Source organism: Hemitrygon akajei, chromosome 3 (genome assembly GCF_048418815.1).
Source record: "Hemitrygon akajei chromosome 3, sHemAka1.3, whole genome shotgun sequence".
Classification (NCBI taxonomy): Eukaryota; Metazoa; Chordata; class Chondrichthyes; order Myliobatiformes; family Dasyatidae; genus Hemitrygon; species Hemitrygon akajei.
This window is the reverse complement of record NC_133126.1, coordinates 187,546,893-187,569,625: the sequence shown is the minus strand read 5'-3', so window position 1 is coordinate 187,569,625 and position 22,733 is coordinate 187,546,893. Positions and strand designations below refer to the sequence as shown.

Here is a 22,733-nt window from a genome sequence, read left to right as displayed (position 1 = left end):
GGCTGTATATGGTAACATTATGTACTTTGATAATAAATTTACTTTGATTTTTGTGCTCTCTGGTTGAGATTCTCGTACCGTTGAAAACATCCTCTGCACCTCCACTCTGTCTAGGCCTTTCACTACTGGGTAAGTCTGAACTCACAACATGTTGACCCAGACTGGTCACAGCAGCAGAAGACCGTGAACACACACTCAGTGGACACTTTATTAGCTGCAGGAGGTACATGAGTGTAGTTACAAGGTAAGGTGCTCGCCATTCAACAGATAGGTGTGTAAAAGCTGCTTCTTCCAGTGGATGGTAAATCTCAGGAGGCTTCTACCCCCGTGTGCTGCGGAGGCCAATTCATCAGAAGTGTTTAAAGTGGTGGTCGGCAACTTTTGGAAAGATCAAGGAACAGAGGAATATGGTGAACTGATGTAGGATCTCAGCTCTTCCACAGAAGCTGTCTGGCTTACTGCGTACCAATCAACACAACTGAAGCAACTGTTAGTGAATCCAAATCAGGCTATACACCTGTCCTACAGAGCACCCTGCACTCCTCCCTCCCACAAACTCCCAAGTAGCAAGCCTTCCTCACCCCAAGAAGCTCTAGACCACCTTGTGTTATCATGATCGGGAGGCCAGCCAAAGATAAAGACACTATACTTGGGTCTTGACCAGCTGCTCATCCATGGGTGGATGGATGGATTGATTGATTTGTCCGATGGTACGACTAGTTTTATTGTTTCTTTTTGCCCTCAGAAAATTTAATGCTCTTTGTAATTGCAAGCATCAAATCCTGTACCTTAGCTTTGACTGCGAAGTTTCCTCCAGGTGCTCTGGTTTTCTCCCACAGTCCAAAGATGTACCGGTTAGTAGATTAATTGTCCTGAGATAAGGCTAAGGTTGTTTCAATTGTTTTTAGTGGTGGGTTGCTGGACAGCATGGCTCAATGGGCTGGAAGGGCCTGTCCTATACTGTATCAATCAATCAAAAAATAAATGGAACAACGGAGCAGCCTTGATGGGCTGAATGGCCTGACTCAGCTCCTGTGTCTTATGGTCTTGCAGAAAAATTGAACGACTTGCAACTATACGGCACTGTGACGGAGCGGCAATTGGCTACAATTCCGGCTGCTGTCCGCAAGGAGTTTTACGTACCACCTGCGATCACGAGTTTCCTCCTGGTCCTCCAGTTGCCTCTTTCATTCCGAAGACGACTGGGTAGTAAGCTGTGGGCATGCTGTGGTGGCACCAGAAGCATGGCGACATTTGCCGGGCATCCCCCAGCACACTCTTGGACTCTGTTGGTTGTTGACGCTAATGGCACAGGTCACTGTATGCTTTGATGTACATATTTCAAATAAAGATCATCTTTAATCTTTATAAAGGAATGAACACTGAATTATATTTAGTTAGTGGCTTTCATGATCTCAAACCCATACAAAGTGGTTTATGGTCAGTAAAGGAAAGTTATTTTAGTCCAAGTTCATCAACGCCTTTGCTGGCAAATATACAGTGTCTTAGATTTGCTCAATTGTTTAACACCATTTTCCAATATTATTATAGCCTCATACCAACTTAGATTAAGTAGCAGGTCACAGGAATGGAGCTGGGATGCAAAATTCATGAATACCACACTCAGTGGTCACTTCAGAGATTAAGGGAGCTAGGGCTTTACTCTTTGGAGAGGAGGATGAGAGGAGACATGATAGAGGTGTACAAGATATTAAGAGGAATAGACAGAGTGGACAGACATAGCCTCTTCCCCAGGGCACCACTGCTCAGTACAAGAGGACATGGCTTTAAGGTAAGGGGAGGGAAGTTCAAGGGGGATATTAGAGGAAGGTTTTTCACTCAGAGAGTGGTTGGTGCGTGGAATGCACTGCCTGAGTCAGTGGTGGAGGCAGATACGCTGGTGAAGTTTAAGTGACTACTAGACAGGTATATGGATGAATTTAAGGTGAGGGGTTATATGGGAGGCAGGGTCTGAGGGTCGGCACAACATTGTGGGCTGAAGGGCCTGTAATGTGCTGTACTATTCTATGTTCTATGTTTATTGAGTACCTCCTGGTGCCTAATTAAATTGCCTCTGAGTGCATGTTCGTGCTCTTCTGCTGCTATTGTAGCCCATCCACTTCAATGTTCAACGTGTTGTGCATTCAAAGGTGCTCTTCTGCCCACCACTGTTGTAACGTGGTTATCTGAGTTACTGCTGCCTTCCTGTCAGCTTGAACAATTCTGGCCATTCTCCCCTGACCTCTCTCATTAACGAGGCGTTTTCAGCCACAGAACCACAGCTCACTGGATGCTTTTCTGCTTCTCGCACAGTTCTCTCTAAACTCCAGAGACAGTTGTGCGTGAATATCCCAGGAGATCAGCAGTTTCTGCGATACCCAAACCAACCCGTCAACCACCAACAATCATTCCGCGGTCAAAGTCACTTCGATCACGCTTCTTCCCCATTCTGTTGTTTGGTCTGAATAGCAACCAAACCTCTTGGCCATGTCTGCATGCTTTTATGCACTGAGTTGCTGCCAGAAGATTTGCTTTAATTTGCTTTATCAAGCAGGTGTAGCTAATAAAGTGGCCACTGAGATTCTGCTTTCCCCTATCTCCCTCACCTGATGTATTCCCAAATTGTATGAATTTACCAAATACATACACTTTAGCTAACCAACGCTTACATGGAGACCTTACAATCTAAGTGCAGTTATAGTTTATTGGTTTGGGACTGCATATGTCATGCCTTCAGTAGCCATGAAGGAAGCTGATTGAGCCTGACAGATGCTCTGCAGATAGGAGACATGCATCACATTCCTCGTGGTGCAGGGTAACAAACTGTGAGTTGCTAAATGGTGGCTGTAAATTGAAGCAAATTGCTTCTGCTGTTTAATGTTGCTAACACCATACCGACTCCCACCAAGCTGTGAATCAGCAGTAACCTTTGTATAAAATTTCACAGACAGTATCTGCCGTGCTGGGAGCATATACAGTGGATTGGGACCCATCAGGACGAGTACATTTTGGCCCCATTAAGTGATTGCAACAATTTGCCAGTTTCATTGAAATAGTTAAAAAGATATAAAAAAGACAAGCTACAATCTGAGTCAGAAATTATGTATTAAATTAAATACAGGACAAATTAAAACTTACAATAGTACTACAGTACTATAAAATTGTGTATTTGTTCCTAATAGTTATTGACGGAGGAATTAATTCAATGTATACTGCCATGTTCTTTTGACTAAAATCAGTGCAGATATCTAGAGTAGATAATGGGCTGTCTTTCCTACAGTGCATTCTCCAAATTTTCGTTTTCATTGTTACATTCAAGATGATTGTCGATACCTTCACGTTCTTCATAATTGCTATCTTGTGGAAGTGGTGAAATTGTTTCTTTTTCACTCCCAGCCATTTCTGGCATCTCTAAGCCTGAACGCTTGAAACTACAGTGAGCAAAACAATGCTGATTTGTCCTGCTGCTTACTTCTCACCAACTATTAGTGACAAAAATCAGTGCTTTTTAACACAAACACACCCAACTGACACTATTTAAAAACTGTTCACTCTAAGCATGGTGTAGTGCCTAATGGCTGCACAACACACACCTCTGACACTGGTTGGAAACTTCAGCAACAGCCTCCTGTTCCAATTAAGCAGTATGATATCCCAAATAAATGAATGAAATACCAGCTACCTTTTCAATCAGTTTTTGTTCTTTAAGAGTTGTCCTAAGTGGCGGCTGCCCCAATTAACCGATGACCAAACTATCTGGAATCCACTGTACTTGGGAAAATTGTTTAGTAAGTTGACTTTACAGGTTTTTTTAAAAGGTAAGATTAAGAATTAAGTTTAGCTTTAGTTGTACATCGGAACATGCAAGCATACAGTGCAATGAGTCATTTGCGTCAAATCAAATCGAAGATTGTGATGGGGCAGCCGGCAAGTGTTACCATGCTTCCAGTGCCGAATAGCAGGTCCATAGCTCACAAACCCGAGAATCCACATGTCTTTAGAGCGTGAGGGGAAACTGGAACACACAGAGGAAACCCACGTCATCACAGGGAGACCACAACCAGTGCTTGTTGGTGCTGAGAAGTGTGCAAACCACTACGTTGCTGTGCTATGAAAGAAATTAATTATGCTGTGGTTAATTAGTTGTGTCTTCATCTTGAAAATATTCCGATAAAGACCCTTTGCTCAAAAGCTATAGCTTGTTTGCATACTGAACCATTCCGCAATGTGACAACTTGAATCCCTAACTGACGCCAAGGCGCCTTCAGAGGTGTATACGGTGACTATCCATCTTGTGGATTCGATGTGCCATTCTTCATCGCTCTGTCACTTGTTGTGCACCAGGCCCGTGGTGACTCAGAGGGGAAATAGTCCTGATGACAGGACGGCCTACAGGGACGAGGTCCAGCACCTGGCCGCGTGGTGTGCCGACAACAACCTGGCCCTTAACACCCGGAAGACCAAGGAGATCATTGTGGACTTCAGGCATGCTAGGAACCACGCTCACGTCCCCATCTACATCAACGGAGCTGTAGTGGAGCGCGTATCAAGCTTCAAATTCCTTGGTGGCCACATTTCCGAAGATCTCACCTGGTCCCTGAACTCCTCCATCCTGATCAAAAATGCGCAACAGCACCTTTATTTCCTGCGGAGCATCAAGAAAGCTCACCTCTGTCCCAGGATACTGACAGACTTTTACCGCTGTACCATTGAGAGCATACTCATGAACTGCATCTCAGTGTGGTATGGCAATTGTCCCGTATCGGACCGCAAAGCACTCCAGCGTGTGGTTAAAACTGCCCCGCGGATTATTGGCACCTAATTGCCCACTATTGAGAACATCTACCAGAAACGCTGCCTGGGCAGGGCGAAAAGCATTATCAAGGATGCATCTCACCCTAACCATGGACTTTTTACTCTCCTCCCATCCGGTAGGCACTACAGGAGCCTCCGCTCGTGCACCAGCAGGCACAGGAAGAGCTTCTTCCCTGTGGCTGTGACCCTGCTGAACCTCACATCACAGCACTAAGCAGTATTGCACCATATTGTACTGTCTCAGTACTTTTATATTTGTGTGCTGAAGCACTTACTTTTTATTCGCAGTTATTTTGTAAATAACACTTTTCTTTGCATTTCTGGTTGGATGCTAACTGCATTTCATTGGCTTTGTATCTGTACTCGGCACAATGACAATAAAGTTGAATCTAATCTAATCTATTTTAATCTAAATGTTCCTTGCACTTTTGAAAAAAAGGTAGGAAGAGATCTAATTCCAGACCTATGAAATGTTATTCAGATTCCTCACTCGAGATATCAATCCGATTGAAAGGCTGGGCTCTCTTCCGAGCTGGATGGTTTTTTTTTCCCTGAAGGCAAACATCCTGCTGCTGGAGTTGAGAGATTTTAAAGGTAGGGCTTGTACAGAGCATGTCTGATGTCAGAAATGACTGCAGAAGTCTGAAGACAATAGGACATAATCTGATCAAGATGGCGTTGAGCTACAGTCTCCGTCAAGGTCGCGGCACAGATTTTGTTGTCTTTTAAGGTTCATAGGGATGGTTTTGGGTACAGAGAGGGGAGTTAGGGGTCAGGTTAGGGTTTAGAGGCAGGGGCCGGGGGACTCTAAGCCATAAGTTCAAGGCAAGCGACCTAGATGTGGGACATCCGTGGTTGGATGTTAGGCTGCCAGACCATCGTGCATGAGAGTTGGTGGCCTCCTCATGGTCAGTGAGTTTTCAGAAGGTTCCAGAATTGGAGCTCTGGGCGGACAGGAGGAACAAGGGTTGGTGGCCCCCTAGTTACACAAATTGGCAAGACCAGAGTTCAAGGCCCAGTGTTCGGGTCCCATCATCGGCAAGTTCAGAGTTCAAGTTCCCTATTCAGGGTCTTCATTTGACATCAACAGCGAGTGCTGGGTCAATACTGAAGATCAAAGCCCAAAGGTCAATCGAAGTCCGAAAGTCGAGGCCCAATACACCAGAATCTCCACACAAGAGTCCACTGGAGGTGTTGAAGGCCCAATGTCTACAAGTTTGAGCTCCGTGGTCGGAGGACTGATTGGGGGCGGGTAGGTGGGGGAGGATGGGGCTTGCTTTGCTGCTGTTGCTCTGTCGCTTGTTGTGTTCTATGTTGCTCTGCTGAGCATTATAGGCATGTTAGGTTGGCAGTGGAACGTGTGGTGACACTTGCAGGCTACTCATAGTACACACGGGTGAGTTAACGCATTTCACTGTATGTTCCGATATGCACGTGATGAATAAACGTGGGTCTTGGTAGGAGACCGTTGGAGCTTGGGAATGATGTCCAATCCTAGACTATTATTGTGGAGACAAAGAATCAAGTCACTTGGACCAGGAACCAGATTTGGTTGTCATAGAGTCATAGAACACCACTGCCCAGAAACGGGCCTTTTGGCCCATTTAGTCTGTGCTGAACAAGTGCTTTTTGGTTGAACTTGTTGCAGCTGGTGTACCATACAGTAGGTCAATATGCCCTCAACTGCACACCAGCGGCCTTTAAGCTCCTATGATGGTATAGACGTTGCTGAGCCTTCCCTATTATCAAGGAGGTGCTGGTGGTTGAAGAGAGCTCCTAAAAAAATTAAAGCTGGAGACCTTTTCCACTGTATCACTGTTTATGAGCAGTGGGGCTTGTTCTTACCTTCTTGATTTCCTGAAATCGGTAATCACTTCATTGTTTTTTTTGATGATGAGCGAGAGGTTCTGGTTATCGCACCATTCAGACGGTTTCTGCACCTCCTCTCTCTGTGCTGTTTCATTGTTATTTGTAATTAATCCAGTCACTGTGGTCTCATCTGCAGATTTGACAGTGGAGGTGGTGGCATAGGCAGGGGCACGATCATGGGTAGAGGAGTGGGCTCAGTACACATCCCTGCGGTGCACCGGCGATCAGGGGCAGGGGGATTGAAGTGTACTTGCCTAGACTGACTGGGTGCAACTGGTAAGAAGGTCCAGATTCCGGTGCAAGTTGATATATTGAGTCCCAGAATGTGTAGATTAACAGTTGGCTTCCGTGATGTGCTGAGCCATGTCTACGAGTGTCAGCAGTTTCCTGTCGTCACAAGAAACTTACACTTAATCCATTTATCTGTGCTTATTAAATCTGATGTGGGCCTTCACTTTCTGATTTAATTTGAAAGTCATGAGCAGGTCCTTGTGTAGTCAGGCCGTGTTACCTACAGTGTGAGTACAGGCAGCTCCGTTATCATCCATGGTATAGGGCCCTGTAGTAGTGTACCGGTTAGTGTGACTCTATTAAGCTCGGGGCATCAGAGTCCAATTCTGCCACCGTCTGCCAGGAGATGGTAAGTTCTCCCCGTGACCAAGTGGGTTTCCTCCAGGTGGTCTGGTTTCCTCCCACAGTCCAAAACCGTACCGGTTAATTGGTCATTGTAAATTGTCCTGTGATTAGGCTAGGGTTAAGTAGGTGGATTGCTGGATGGTACAGCTTGTTGGGCCAGAAGGGCCTGTTACACACGGCATCTCTGAATGAATAAATGAACCCATGCTTCCATAGCAGGGGCAAATCTGGTGTAATCAGGCTGTGTTGCCTGAAGAGAAGGCAGGAGAGTGGGGTTGAGAGGGATAATGAATCAGCCATGATGGAATGGCAGAGCTGACTTAATGGGCTGAATGGTCCATTTCTCTTCCAACGACTTACGGTCTCAGGCACGGCAGTTGCTAATCCAAGCCCTAATGCATCAGGATAGAATGCTTTCATTAGAGTACATCAATAAAAATTGCTGAGGGTCAGAGAGAACCAAATTTCTTTAGCTTCCTGAGAAAAGTCAAGGCACTGGTAAGACGTGGAAACCATAGAAGGGATGCAGAGGAGACTCACAAGGATGTTGCCTGGATTGGGGAGCATGCCTTATGAGAATAGGTTGAGAGAACTCTGCCTTTTCTCCTTGGAGCGACGGAGGATGAGAGGTGACCTGATAGAGGTGTATAAGATGATGAGAGGCATTGATCGTGTGGATAGTCAGAGGCTTTTTCCCAGGGCTGAAATGGTTGCCACAAGAGGACACAGGTTTAAGGTGCTGTGGAGTAGGGACAGAGGAGATGTCAGGGGTAAGTTTTTTACACAGGGAGTGGTGAGTGCGTGGAATGGGCTGCTGGCAATGGTGGTGGAGGTGGATGTGATAGGATCTTTTAAGAGACGCCTGGATAGGTACATGGAACTCAGAAAAATAGAGGATTATGGGTAACCCTAGGTAATTTCTAAGGTAAGGACATGTTCAGCACAGCCTTGTGGGCCGAAGGGCCTGTATTGTGCTGTAGGATGTCTATGTTTCTAAGTGTGAGTGGGTAAATTTGACATTGTGCAACTGATATGTAAATGGAGTAATAAGGGGACATATTGTTTACATTTCTTCAACATTTTTCTTCAGGGCCGATGGAAAAACTCTCTGGAAAAGATTTAAACAGATGGCTAATTTGATATCACCCAAATTTGCATCCATTGGTAAAGTCACAATTGTAGTGCCTGCTTTAAACCGTTCACAGGTGTTGGTATAGCTACTGTGTAATTATGCTGATTAGTTCCCCTCTTTGGAAAGATCATAAGTTGCTGAGCTGTCTCAGGGGACAGGCGAGAGCCACCGCCTTCTGTGCATCTGCAGTCACGTTCAGGGCAAGACCAGAGAGGAATTTCTTTAGCCAGAGGGTAATGAGTTTTATGGAATTTATTGTTCTTGATTAGTAAGGGTCTCAAGGAGGCAGGAGTTGAGAGGGATAATAAATCAGCTATGATGGAATGGTGGAGCAGACTTGATGGGCCCAATGGCCTGATTCTTTTCCTATGTCTTATGGTAAGAGAAGCAGTTAACATTTCAGATTGCGGACCCTTCATCAGCATTAGAACGAAGGTTCTGTTTGTCTCTCCAGTCCTATTCATCCTCCGTTTCACTTGTTGCCTTTGATTTTCCCAGTCCTGACAAAGGATTATCAACCTGAATTTCTATCTCTACTAATGGCAACAGTAAGTCTGTTTCTCTTCCCATTGACGCCGCCTGACCTGCCGAAAACCTCCAGGATCAGCCATGATAGAATAGAGGAGCAGACTTGACGAGCCGAAAGGCCTGATTCTGCTCCTGCAGTGCTGTGCAAAAGTCTTAGGCACGTATATATTGTTGGAATGCCCAGGACCTTTGCACAGTACTGTATTCGTGGAGCGGAAAGCAAGTTTGTAAACCCGGCGGGTATAAAGGATGTTGGGAATGGTGAGGGTGGAGTGCCACGGGAGGGGTGTGGGACAGGTGGCAGAGAAGCAGTGACTGGGGCGGGGGGTGGTGCGGGTGCAGACACAACCAGCTCTGAGACATCCAACAAAGTCATTTGATTCCAATTATTGATCATTACAGAGTGTCTCTCTGGTGCTTCCCGCTCCTCCCCTCTCCCTCCCCAACTTTCCCAACCATGATTCCCCTCTCCTTGCACCCTTTCCACTCTCAGTACACAATGGAGACCCATATCAGAATCAGGTTTATCATCACTCACATGTGTCATGAAATTTTTTTATTGCGGTAGCAATACAGTGCAATACATAAATCACTTCTTACAAATGTCTAAGGCACCCTAGCTATATACTGTATATGTGCCTAAGACTCTTACACAGTAATGTCTATCGTCTGATCTTATGGCAGATATACTTCAATAGACAATAGGTGCAGGAGTAGGCCATTCAGCCCTTCTAGCCAGCACCGCCATTCACTGTGATCATGGCTGATCATACACAATCAGTACCCCGTTCCTGCCCTCTCCCCATATCCCTTGATCCCGCTATCTATAAGCGCTCTATCTAACTCTCTCTTGAATGCATCCAGAGACTTGGCCTCCACTGCCTTCTGGGGCAGAGCATTCCACATATCCACCACTCTCTGGGTGAAAAAGTTTTTCTGCATCTCAGTTCTAAATGGCCTACCCCTTATTCTTAAACTGTGGCCTCTAGTTCTGGACTCACCCATCAGCGGGAACATGCTTCCTGCCTCCAGCGTGTCCAATCCCTTAATAATCTTATATGTCTCAATCAGATCTCCTCTCATCCTTCTAAATTCCAGTGTATATTCTTCTAAATTCAGAAGGACATGAGTGGACCTGGTGGATTTTTAACCACAACCCAGTCATTTCATAGCCAATAATGAACCCAGATTTATTTGTTTCTCAGAATTCCTGTTTCTTCCCAGTTGTTGCCATTTGGGTTTGAACTCGTCTTCAGGACATCAGACTGTGCTTCCCCATTCCAGCGTAGATTTAGATAAGAGCGGTTGGGTCTTGATTTTGTGGTGGCTTTCATCTCATTGTAATGTGGCAGAGCAAGTGCAATTGCGTCACTGAGACAGTTTCACCTTTGGCATCTTGTTTTCATGGCTGCCGACTCTCTGATCCACTAGAGACCCTTCCCTTGCTTTCTCTGTGGACTTTCCAAATGATGTATTGGTGCTTATTCAATTGAATCATAAGACATTGGAGCAGAATTTGGCCATTTGGCCCATCAAGTCTGCTCCACTTTAAATAGATCCAATAAGACCACAAGACCATTAGATATAGGAGCAGAAATAGGCCATTTGGCCCATCGGTTCTGCTCTGCCATTTCATCATGGCTGATCCAGTTTTCCGCTCAGTCCCAACTTCCTGCCTTCTCCCCATATCCCTTCATGTCCTGACTAATCAAGAATCAATCACCCTCTGCTTTAAACATACCCAATGACTTGGCCTCCACACCCACCTGTGGCAACGAATTCCTCAGATTCATCACCCTCTGGCTAAAGAAATTCCTCCTCATCTCCATTCTAAAAGGATGCCCCACTATTCTGATAATACAATCCATGTCCTCTGGTCTTAGACTTTCCCACCATAGGAAACATCCTCTCCACATCATCTCTTTCGAGGCCTTTCACCGTTCAATAGGTTTCAATGAGGTCACCCCTTATTCTTCTGAATTCCAGTGAGGAGAGGCCCAGAGCCATCAAATGCTCTTCATATGGCAAACCATTCACCATGGAATCATTTCCAACTTCTTCTCCACAAGCAATGAATTCCTCTGAGTCACCACCCTCTGGCTAAAGAAATTCTTCCTCATCTCTGTTTTAAAAAGACATACTTCTATTCTGAGGCTGTGCCCTCTGGCCCTAGGCTCTCCCACTTTTGGAAACGTCCTCTCCATGTCCATTCTATTTAGGCCTTGCAATATTTGGTGGGTTTCAATGAGATCCCCACTCAGTCTTGCAAATTCTAGCAGGTCTGATCAGAAACATCATTTGAGCCTCATATGTTAACCCTTTCTTTCCTGGTATAATTGTGTGAACCTCATCTGGACCCCCTCCAACACCAGTATCTCCTCTCTTGAATAGGAGGCCCAAAACTGCTCACAATGCTCCAAATATGGTCTGACCAATGCCTCAGCATGACGTCCTTGCTTGCATATTCAAAATTCTATATAGTCTTTAATACTGTTCTTCAGGTGTTGGGGCAAAAATTGAATTTGGAGAATGTGTGTTAACACCATTGGTAAGCAATATAACAAGACAACTCGCTCAACAACTGCTGCTTCTTTTCCAGTTTTCCCAACCCTATTGGATGCCATACCTGCAAGCCTTCACGTCATGGTTCTACTGTTTTCCGTAGCGACCATTGTATTTGCTCTGGTGGCAACCGGATTCTTCATGTTCAACGCTTTTGGAAGACCTTACGAGACCCTCCATGGTCCTATGGGCTTGTACCTTTGGAATACCATTGCATGTGAGTATCTTTGGGATCGACATAATGCCTTGCAGATGACACAATGATCGGTGGTGTTGTGGATAGTGGAGAAGGTGTGGCAGATTACAATGCACATTGACATGATGCAATGCTGGACTGAGAAGAGATAGCTGGAGTTCATCCCAGAAAAGTATGAAGTGATACACCTGGGTCAAACTTGTAGGCAGACAACAGGGTTAATGGCAGGATTCTTAGCAGTGTAAAGGAATAGAGGGATTTTGGGATCCATGTTCGTAGATCCCCCAAAATTGCTCGCAAGTTGGCAGGGTGTTTGAGAAGGCACATGGTGCGTGGGCTTCATTAGTAGAGGGATAGAGTTCAAGAGCCCTGTGGTAATGGATGGCTACGAGGGAGGGAAGGGTTAGATTAATCTTAGTCAGTTTAAAATGTTGGCATGTCATGGGCTGAAGATCCTGTATTGGTCTATGTTCTATTTCTATTCCAGGACTTAGCAGATGGACATGGGATATTGTCAGGACTTCTGCTAGACCACTTTAATGTTGATGTATTAATCAGTGTTGGATTGGACTGTATTACTGTTATCTTCCTTGTAGTTTAACTTTCTTATGTTGGTCTGCTTTTTGTATTTTATATAATTACCTATGACGTGCTTTTTAGTGGTTGCATTTGCAGGTATCGCATTACTTGTATAGGGGCTATCTATTGGTTAATTCAAGCAATGAAATATCTGCTGTCAACAATTTAGTATAAAAGGACCATGTCTCTGTCTTTCTCTCTTACTCCCCTCCCTCTCCTCCCTCTCCTTTCTCCCTCCCCCTCTCTCTCTCTCTCTCATTCTCTCTCCCCCTCACCTTTTTCTCTCTCTCTCTCTCTCTCTCCCTCTCTCCTTCCTCTCTTCGTCTCTCTCTCCCCTCTCTTTCATGCTTCATCTTCTTTCCCCTTGTTTCATTCTTGTAACACTTAACAAACAATCATAATCAACAAATTTTATGTCTCATTCTTGACTTCTGAAGAACCTTCGATCACAAGAACATCAGGAACCAACATCAGCCTTTACTGTACAGAGAAATCCTTTATGCAACTCATTGGTCCCATCTGAACTGCAATTGTTATGATCCCCATTGATAGATGCATTTGAATCAGAGATTGTTCACCTTCTCTGAATTTTATCCAATTCACCTTCAATAAACAATCAGAGAAATAGACCCTTTGACCCAGGATGACCATGATATCTCAACTAGTTCCATTTTCTTGTATTTGGTCCATGACAGTTTGGTTCCTTTTCACACCCTGTGCATCAGGCGGCATTTTTAACCATTTCCGTGGCATTTGACTATTTTTAACAAGGCCGAGTTACTACCTGTATGTTCACTTACCATACAAGGAGCCGGCCAGATTTGAACTTGGGACAATTCACCTCAAAAGTCCAGTTTTGATGCCACTACACCATCAGCCAACTAGTTGGCCCATATCCATGTCTAGACCTTTTCTATCCATGTATCTTTCAAATGTAATTATACCCAGCTCTGCAGCTCATTCCATACACCTATTGCCTCTATGTGTGGGAAAAAGTTAAAAATTGGGTTCCTTTAAAATCTTTCTCCATTCAACTTAAATCTACATCCTCTAGTTTTAGATTTCCCTATACTGGGAACAAGGTTATGACCATCCACTTGACCTTTGCCCTTTCTGATTTTATAAATCTTTATAAGGTCGTCCCTCAGCCTCCTATGCTTCAGGGACAAAGTCTCAGCCTGTCCTCATCTGTGCTCTGTGCCCCCCCCGCCCCCGGTTTTCACCTGAAGAAACTAATTCTTCTTATTTCTTCACCATTATGTGCCTAATCATATGACATGGGCGATCATGCTCTTTGACTGACTGTTCTTGGCAAATTCTTCTATAGAAGTGGTTTGCCATTGCATTCTTCTTTCAAAATCAGAAAGGGTTTGATAGAGGTTGTGGAGAAACTGTTGCCGGTAGTGGAAGAATCAGTGACCTGAAGATTTAACTTGAAATAGAACCAGACTGGAGGAGAAGACATCCTTGGGTGGGTGATACATTTCACTGTATGTTCCGATCTACCTGTGATAAATACATCTGAATCTGAAGATTACATTCGGATACGGGAATGTGCAAATGTGGAAGATGGAGTTGGCCACTCTGCCCCACTAATCATCTCCTGCAGTCCACATGACAAACTACTGCATATCATGGATCCACTAAACACTCAAATAAACTTCGTATCCACCACCCTTTGAAGGACATTGCGAGGACCTAAATATAATTTGCACGCTCAGATTCAGATTCATAAGACCATAAGTCATAGGAGCAGAAAGGCCATTTGGATTATCGTGTCTGCTCCACCATTCCAGAAAAAGAATCTCAGGGACATATGTGCTCCGATAATAAATTTTACTCTGAACTTTGATCATGGGTGATTTACTTTCCCTCTCAACCCCATTCTCCTGCCTTTTCCCCATGACCATTGAGACCCTGACTGATCAAGAACCTATTAATCTCCACTGTAAATATATCCAGTAACTTTGCCTCCTCAGCACAGTTGTCTGTGCCAATGAATTCCCCAGATTCACCACCCTCTGGCTAAAGAACTTGCTCCTCATTTCTAAAGGGACGTCCTTTTTATTCCGAGGCTGTGCTCTCTGGTCCTAGACTCCCCCACTATAGGAAACATCCTCTCCACATCCACTCTATCTAGGCTTTTCAACATTCAATATGTTTCAATTACCTCATTCTTCTAAACTTCATTGAGCTTAAAAGATTTGCAGACTTTCAAGTATTGGGCTTCCAACCTCTGGACAAGCTGACAATGGGGCTTCAACCTTTAGTTCCCTACCACTGATCTCTGTAACTTTGATCTTCAGCCTTCAGCCCTCCACCTCTGATCTCAATGAAAACACTCATTTCATTTCATTTGCAGAACTCAGCAGGCCAGCATTTTGTGTTTTTATTTATTTCCAGCATCTGCAGACTCACTCGTGTTGCCTCTGATCTCAATGACTTTGGTCTTCAACCTTCAAGCTTTTACCTCCAGACTCACCAAGCTCTGGACTTTGACTTTTGGCTTTACCCTCTGGACTTGGGTATTGACCTCAGGACACTCCAATCACAGGTTTAACCTTCAAGCCTCAGCCCCAGGACTTGCTGATCATGGGTTCGACCTTCAGGCCTCAACTTCCAGACTCACACAGACCTCTGACCCCAATGACTCTCATGGCTCTTGCCTGTATTGCCCTCTAATCCGGGGCTCGCCAACCTGGAGATCGCTGGTCTCCTCAGCACCTGCCAACTCGAGCTTTGCTCACCTGCGAACTTCAGAGCACTCCAATCTGGACTCCAAGCACTGGCTCCCATCCCTGACTCTTCACTTACTGCCTCTTACCTCCAGCTGTCTGTCATTCCTGTCCCTAAGCCCTAACTTCTAAATGCCCACTCTGTTCCCAAAAGCATCCCTATGAACCCAAAACATGGCCTAGTCTGAGCCATGACATAAAGGTACGTTGCACCACTGTGCCATCTGGAATACTCCAGCAACTTCCAGAAGCATTGTAGTTATTTGGACTTAAATAAGATTTGAAGAAGAAATTCGCAGTGATGTTGCTAGGGTTTAAAAGACTGGAATATGGCAAGAGGTGGGACAAACAGGTCTTTATTCCTTTGGAGTGTAGGAGACTTGGGGGTTAATCTTAGAAAGATGTACATAGTTAGGGCATGGATAGGGTGAATGTTCACAGCCTTTTTCCCAGGGTTGGGCAGGTACAATCTAAGCCTAGGTTTAAGGTGAAAGGGGAAAGGTTTAGTAGGTACTCAAGGGGTGACTTTTTCTCACAGCTTTTCCTGGATTCCATGGGAATTAACTTTCCAGACCCACTTACGATGCAGGACCTTGCTGAAGGCTTTGCTAAACTGCCAACAGGTAACATCTGCTGATCATCCAGGATGTTAGGATAGATTCCCTTAATGCAGAAAATCTGTGCATAGGGAGGCTGGTGCATGGGCAGTCACTACACAGTCCTTGACAGATCGGGGTCAGGGTCCAGCCGATCGGAGTGCAAGACAACTGGGGACCCTTCACTGCTGCAGCCTTCACCACCGTTCTGATGTGTCATCATCTTCCTCCAGTTCCACCACTGAGGTCTTGTGGTTGAATCATTCTTTGTCCAGAAAATCCCCCTTGACCTTATCATCATGGGTGACCCTACCAGGAGCTAAGCTCCAGATTGTTAAACTCCAGGCGGCGTCACTCTCTGGGTCTCAGGAACTCACAAACCCCTCCATCACGACAAAGTGATGGACCTTGGAGAGAGCCATTTATGTAAGACAGGAGGATGTCTCATCTTAAGTGTATGCCCTCTAATTTTGGACATTTGAACCCCAGGAAGATACTAGCTGTTTATGTATGTCTCTCATAATCTTATAAACTTCTATCTGGCCTCAGCCTAGAGAATACAACCCTGTGTCCCCTCCTAAGGTAGGGACATGTTTGGCACAACTTTGTGGGCCGAAGGCCCTGTATTGTGCTGTAGGTTTTCTATGTTTCCTCCTTCCCTTTCTCCTACATCCTATGGTCCACTCTCCTCTCCTTTCAGATTCCTTCCTCACCAGCCCTTTATCTTTCCTACCTTCACCTATCACCCTCTAGCTATCCTCCTTCCCCACCCTCCGCCTTTTAATTCTGACATCTTCGCCTTCCTCTTCAGTACTGATGAAGGCCCTCAGCCCAAAACGTCGACTGTTTACTCATTTCCATAGATGCCGCCTGACCTGCTGAGTTCCTCCAGCAGCTTGTGTGTGTGAATCAATAGATGAGTCCTGATTGAATTGAATTAACTTTATTTCTTACATCCTTCACATACATAAGAAGTTAAAAATCTTTTCGTTACGTCTCCATTTAAACATGCAATGTGCAATCATAGTAATTTATAATAATTTATAATAAATAGAACAGTCAATGTAATATAGAGTACACTCAAATCAGTGTGAGTTCATCAGTCTGATGGCCTGGTGGAAGAAGCTGTCTTGGAGTCTGTTGGTCCTGGCTTTTATACTGAGGTACCGCTTCCCGGATGGTAGCAGCTGGGATAGATTATGGGTGGGGTGACTCGGGTCCCCAATGATCCTACGGGCTCTTTTTACATATCTGTCCTCGTAAATGTCCTGAATCATGGAGAATTCACAACTACAGATGTGCTGTCCCCTCTCTGCAGAGTCCTGTGATTAAGGGAGGTACAGTTCCCATACCAGGCAGTGATGCAGCCAGTGAGGATGCTCTCAAGTGTACCCCTGTAGAAAGTTCTTAGAATTGGGGGCTCATACCAAACTTCCTCAACCGTCTGAAGGGAAAGAGACCGTGTTGTGCCTTTTTCACCGCACAGACCACGTGAGGTCCTCGGTGATGGGGATGCTGAGGAACCTGAAGCTGTTCACCCTCTCAACCCCAGATCCATTGATGTCAATAGGGGTTAGCTCGTCTCCATTCCTCCTGTAATCCACAACCAGCTCCTTTGTTTTTGTGGCATTGAACGAGAGGTTGTTTTCTTGACACCACTGTCTCAGAGAGATGACTTCTTCCCTGTAGGCCACCTCATTATTGAGCTCATCTGGGAGAGAGGCCGCGATGTTGACAGCATCACAACGTTTGGCTTTGACATCTACGATGGGATGCAGCCCTCGCCACAAGTCACGTGTGCTATTCGTTGTGAATCTTGACTCAATCTTGTCCCTATATGGTTGTTTCGCAGCCTTGATAGCTTTGCACAGATCGTAGCTGGTTTTCTTGAGCTCTAGTTGATCTCCAGCGATGTAGCTCAATGTCACACAGTAAGTGCTGCTCGCAAGGAGCTATTGATCCAGATTTTCTGGTTCGGGAAGACTCTTACTGTTGTTCTGGGGGACAACATCATCGATGCACTTCCAGATGAAGCTCGTGACTCCATCAGTGAACTCGGAGATACCCTCATCATGGAAGACATTCCAGTCGACGTCATCGAAGCAGTCCTGCAGCATGGAGGCCGATTGGTCGGACCAACAGTGGACGGTTTTACTACAGCTTCAGCTTCTGCCTGTATGTCGGCAAAAGCAGGATTGAAGAGTGATCTGATTTTCCAAAAGCTGGGCAAAGGAGAGCTTTGGAAGTGTTGCGGAAGGGAGTGTAGCAGTGATCAAGTGTGTTGTCTACACGAGTACTCAGCTGGATGTGCTGACAAAAATTGGAAGAGACTTCCATCAGTGATGCTCGATTAAGGTCAGCAGCGATGATGAAGGCAGCCTTTGGGTGTGCAGTCTCCAGCGTGTTGACAGTCTCGTTCAGTTCCTTGAGAGCCAGGTCAGTATCACCCTGTGGCAGAATGTACACCACTGTGATAATAACAGCCACGAACTCCCTAGGTAGCCAGTAGGGTCTGCACAGCAGTACCAGGTATTCCAGGTCTGGGGAACAAAAGGATTTGAGTGCATGCACATTCCGGGGGCCACACCAAGCATTTTTGACCATGAGGCATACCCCACCTCCTTTACTCTTCCCAGAGAGGTTTTCTGACCTGTCCGCCCAGAACAGGGAGAATCCAGAGGGCTCGATCCGGTATCTCCTCCATCAGCCGGGTCTCCACGAAGCAATAAACATTGCATTCCTTTCTTTCCTGCTGATAGAATATGCTGACTCTCAGTTCACAAAGCTTGTTATCCAGGGACTGAACGTTTGCCAAGAGTATGCTAGGGAGTGGCGGTTGATTTGCACGGCATCTCATCCTCACCAGGACACCATACGCTGTGCCATCTTGGACGAACAACACAGAGAACAATATAGATGAAGGCTCTCGACCCGAAACGTTGACTGTTTCTTCCCATCCATAGATGCTGCCTCAGCTGCTGAGTTCCTCCAGCACGTTGTGTGTGTTGCTCTGAATTTCCAGCATCTGCAGACTTCCTCATGTTCCGAGTTTGTCCAAACTCTCCTTATAGTACACAGCTTCTGATACAGGCAGCATCCTTGTGGAATAGAATAGAATAGAACTTTATTATCATTGCTCAAGACAACAAGATTGGAAATGTCCTCTGCTCCTTCTCCGATGCCTCCACGTACTTCCTATAATGAATGCAACCAGAACGGAATGCAATATTCCAGATGTGGCCTAGTTAGAGCTTTATAATGCTGCAGCATAACTACCCAACTGGTGAACTCAGTGTCTCAACTAATAAAGATAAGCATGCCTTAGAACAAACACAAGGAACTCAGCAAGTTAGGCAGCATCTATAGTGAGGAATAAACAGTCCACTTGCCATACACTTTCTTCACACAGAGTGCTGCAGCTGCTAGAGAAACTGGTTATATAGGTACATTAATAATATGCAGAGGGCACTCAGACAAGTATGAGACTAAGAAGGGTTTAGATGTATCTGGACCAAACACATGCAAATGGTACTAGTTTAAATGGGCACTTTGGCCAGCGCTGATGAGTTAAGCCTTATTCTATGCTCTATGATTGTGTGAAGAAGGTTCTTCCACATATCACAGCTCGACTTCTTCCTACTGACTCTGAACCTACTCCTCAACCTTACATTCATAAACAATGAAAAGTTCCCCACAGATTACCATATCTATACTTAGAATTTTATATGCCTCAATCATGTCCCCTCTTAAACCCTCAGCTCCAGAGGACTCAACCCTACCTTTTTCAATCTCTCCTTATAACTGAACTGCTTCATTCTAGGCAACAGCCTGGTGAATCTCATCTGTTCCCGACCCTGCGCTGTCTGGGATAATGCTGAAGATGTCTTGGTGAAGTTTTAGAAAGCATTGCTCAGACCTCATTTGGAGTATTGTGAGCAATTTTGGATTCCATATCTAAGAAAGCATGTGCTAGCTTTGGGGAGAATCCAGAGGAGGTTCACGAAAATGGACCTGGAATGAAAGTGATGTATGATGAGTGTTTGATGGCTCTGGGCCTTTTTTGCTGGACTTTAGAAGAGCGAAGGGAACCTCATTGAAAACGAATATTGAAATGTCTAGATAGAGTAGATGTGGAGAGGATGTTTCCAATATTGGGAGAGCCTAGGACCAGAGGCCATGCTCTCAGACTACAAGGATGTCCCTTAGAACAGAGATGAGGAGGAATTTCTTTAGCCAGAAGGTGGTGAATCTGCAATATTCATTGTGGAAGCCAAGTCATTTGGTATATTTAAAGCAGAGGTTGATAGGTTTTTGATTAGAAAGAGCGAGAAAGGTTACAGGAAGAAGGCAGGGGAATGAGATTGAAAGGGATAATATATCAGCTATGATGGAATGGTAGAGAAGACTTGATGGCCATAATGGCCTACGTCTTATGGTCTATTATTATGCAGTAACAGAACTAGCAAAGGAGGCAAACTCCCGTGTTGTGTCAAATATTCTTCTAACACTGTCCTGGTTCTCTCTGTACATTTTAGGTTCCTGTGGTTTCATGGTGATGATACTGTTTACCTCGGAAGTGAAGATTCATCATCTGTCTGAGAAAATTGCAAATTACAGAGAGGGAAGCTTTGTCTTCGAGACGTACACTGAGACGTTTGGGTACCCCTTCTGGCTTGTCTTCGGGTGTTCATTGGTTCACTGCAGTAATATACTACTCATCAGGTTCATGGGAATCCAATTTCCTTTCCCACTGTCAAAAAGTACCAATTCAAGCGATGGAGGAGTTGACCTGATGTACTGACCTCTCTACCCACAACTTACAAGTCAAATTTCAGCAAGAATTCTCTGAAAGTCAGCACAGAGCTTCCTGAAACCTGAAGTTCATGGATTCAGGATGTTAGGAGAGCATCTTACACCAACTCATCGGTGCTGTGTATGAACGTGTGCTCTGGGTAACGTGGCATACAAATATACTCAGTGTCTTCTTTATTAGGTACGTCAGGGTTTAACATGTGCATTCAGAGATGCTCTTCTGCACGCTACTCATTGCAATGAGTGGTTATTTGAGTTACTGTCACCTTCCTGTCAGTTTGAACCAGTCTGGCCATTCTCCTCTGACCACTCGCATTGACAAGATATTTTCACCCACAGAACTGCCGCTCACTGGATTTTTTTTTGTTCCTTTTTTGCACAGTTCTCTGTAAATCAGAGTCTGTCGCGCATGAACATCCCAGGAGATGAGCAGATTCTGAGGTACTCAAACCACCCTGTCTGGCACCAAAAGTCATTCCACGGTCAAAGTCACTTAGATCACATTTCTTACTCATTCTAATGTTCAGTCTGAACAACAACAGAACCACTTGACCATGTCAACATGGTCTTGTACATTGAGTTGCTGCTACATGATTGGCTGATTATATATTTGCATGAACGAGCAGGTGTACAGGCATACCTAATAAATTGGCCACTGAGTATGTATGGGAAATTTCATAGGGCTGAAATAAACAACATGATGTTGTCGGTGTATGACGAAAGCAAGGTAACTTCACAGATAAAACACTGTGTACATCCAGAAACCTGGTTACCGAGCATCAGTGCCTCTGAAACTACTACATCAATATAAAACGGCATCAAACCTACCAGCATATCCAGATGAACATCATCTACCATCATTTTAATCAAAGCAGTAATGATGGTCAAAGACTTCCTTCTTCTATGGTGTGACAGCTGACAAGGAATTGATTAAGAATACTTATATCAGAACACAAGGAAACCTGTCAGAGTGATACTTTTAGTAGGTTATTTCTTCAATTCTGTGTCATTGGTTCTGCTTCAGGTCACTCCAACCAATTCTTTCAGTTTATCTCGAAATTTAAACTGTCCAGATACTTCCAGATACTTCCATGCACCCATTAAGCCAGCCTTTGTGTGGAAAGCTTTTTTTGCCTTTCCCCTCTTAATTTTAAGGTTAAATCTTCTTCACCCTCCTGATTTCCTCAACAAAAGAAATGCAAGTCAGTATTAATATCAACAGAGCAGTTTCAGTTTCAGTAACTTCAATCTAAATTGTCAGTTGTAAGTAGGTCACTATCATGGTATCAAGGTATTAAATGCTGCAATAATTCTATCTAGGATAGACAAATATATGACAGGATTCTGTTTCTAATCTATGGGTTTACACTGGTCATTCTGTGATTATTAATAATAATTAAGACTGCTGATCGATGTAATAGAACTGGGAGTGAGATTCAAGATTATTTGTTGTCATTCATCAATTCACAAGTGTAAAGGAGAAGGAAATGATTGTTACTCTGCATCCGATGCAGCATAAAAAATATAATAAGCATGAAGAACACAAAAACACAATAAATATAAATACATAAGATTAGCTTATATACAGTATATATAGAACAGATTGTATGTAAAGCATTTGTTTTAAATGGACGCCCTTCTATACTGAGGCTGTGTCTTCTTGTCCTAGACTCACTACCATGGGAAACATCCTTTCCACATCTACTCTTTCTAGGCCTTTCATAGAAACATAGAAACATAGAAAATAGGTGCAGGAGTAGGCCATTCAGCCCTTCGAGCCTGCACCGCCATTCAGTATGATCATGGCTGATCATCCAACTCAGAACCCTGTACCTGCTTTCTCTCCATGACCCCTGATCCCTTTAGCCACAAGGGCCATATCTAACTTCCTCTTAAATATAGCCAATGAACCGGCCTCAACTGTTTCCTGTGGCAGAGAATTCCACAGATTCACTACTCTCTGTGTGAAGAAGTTTTTCCTCATCTCGGTCCTAAAAGGCTTCCCCTTTATCCTTAAACTGTGACCCCTTGTTCTGGACTTCCCCAACATCGGAAACAATCTTCCTGCATCTAGCCTGTCCAATCCCTTTAGAATTTTATATGTTTCAATAAGATCCCCCCTCAATCGTCTAAATTCCAGTGAGTATAAGCCTAGTTGATCCAGTCTTTCTTCATATGAAAGTCCTGCCATCCCAGGAATCAATCTGGTGAACCTTCTCTGTACTCCCTCTATGGCAAGAATGTCTTTCCTCAGATTAGGGGACCAAAACTGC

General features: G+C 44.6%; 1 protein-coding gene across 1 annotated transcript in view; it reads left to right on the top strand.

Annotated features, from left to right (window-relative positions):
- Positions 1-20,449, top strand: part of clrn1 (clarin 1) — a 41,346-nt gene extending 20,897 nt beyond the window's left edge. The window contains exons 2-3 of the mRNA XM_073038910.1: positions 11,580-11,759; positions 20,184-20,449. Coding sequence (XP_072895011.1) covers positions 11,580-11,759; positions 20,184-20,449 — 446 coding nt within the window. The remainder of the gene's footprint in view (positions 1-11,579; positions 11,760-20,183) is intronic.
- The last annotated feature ends 2,284 nt before the right edge of the window (positions 20,450-22,733 follow it).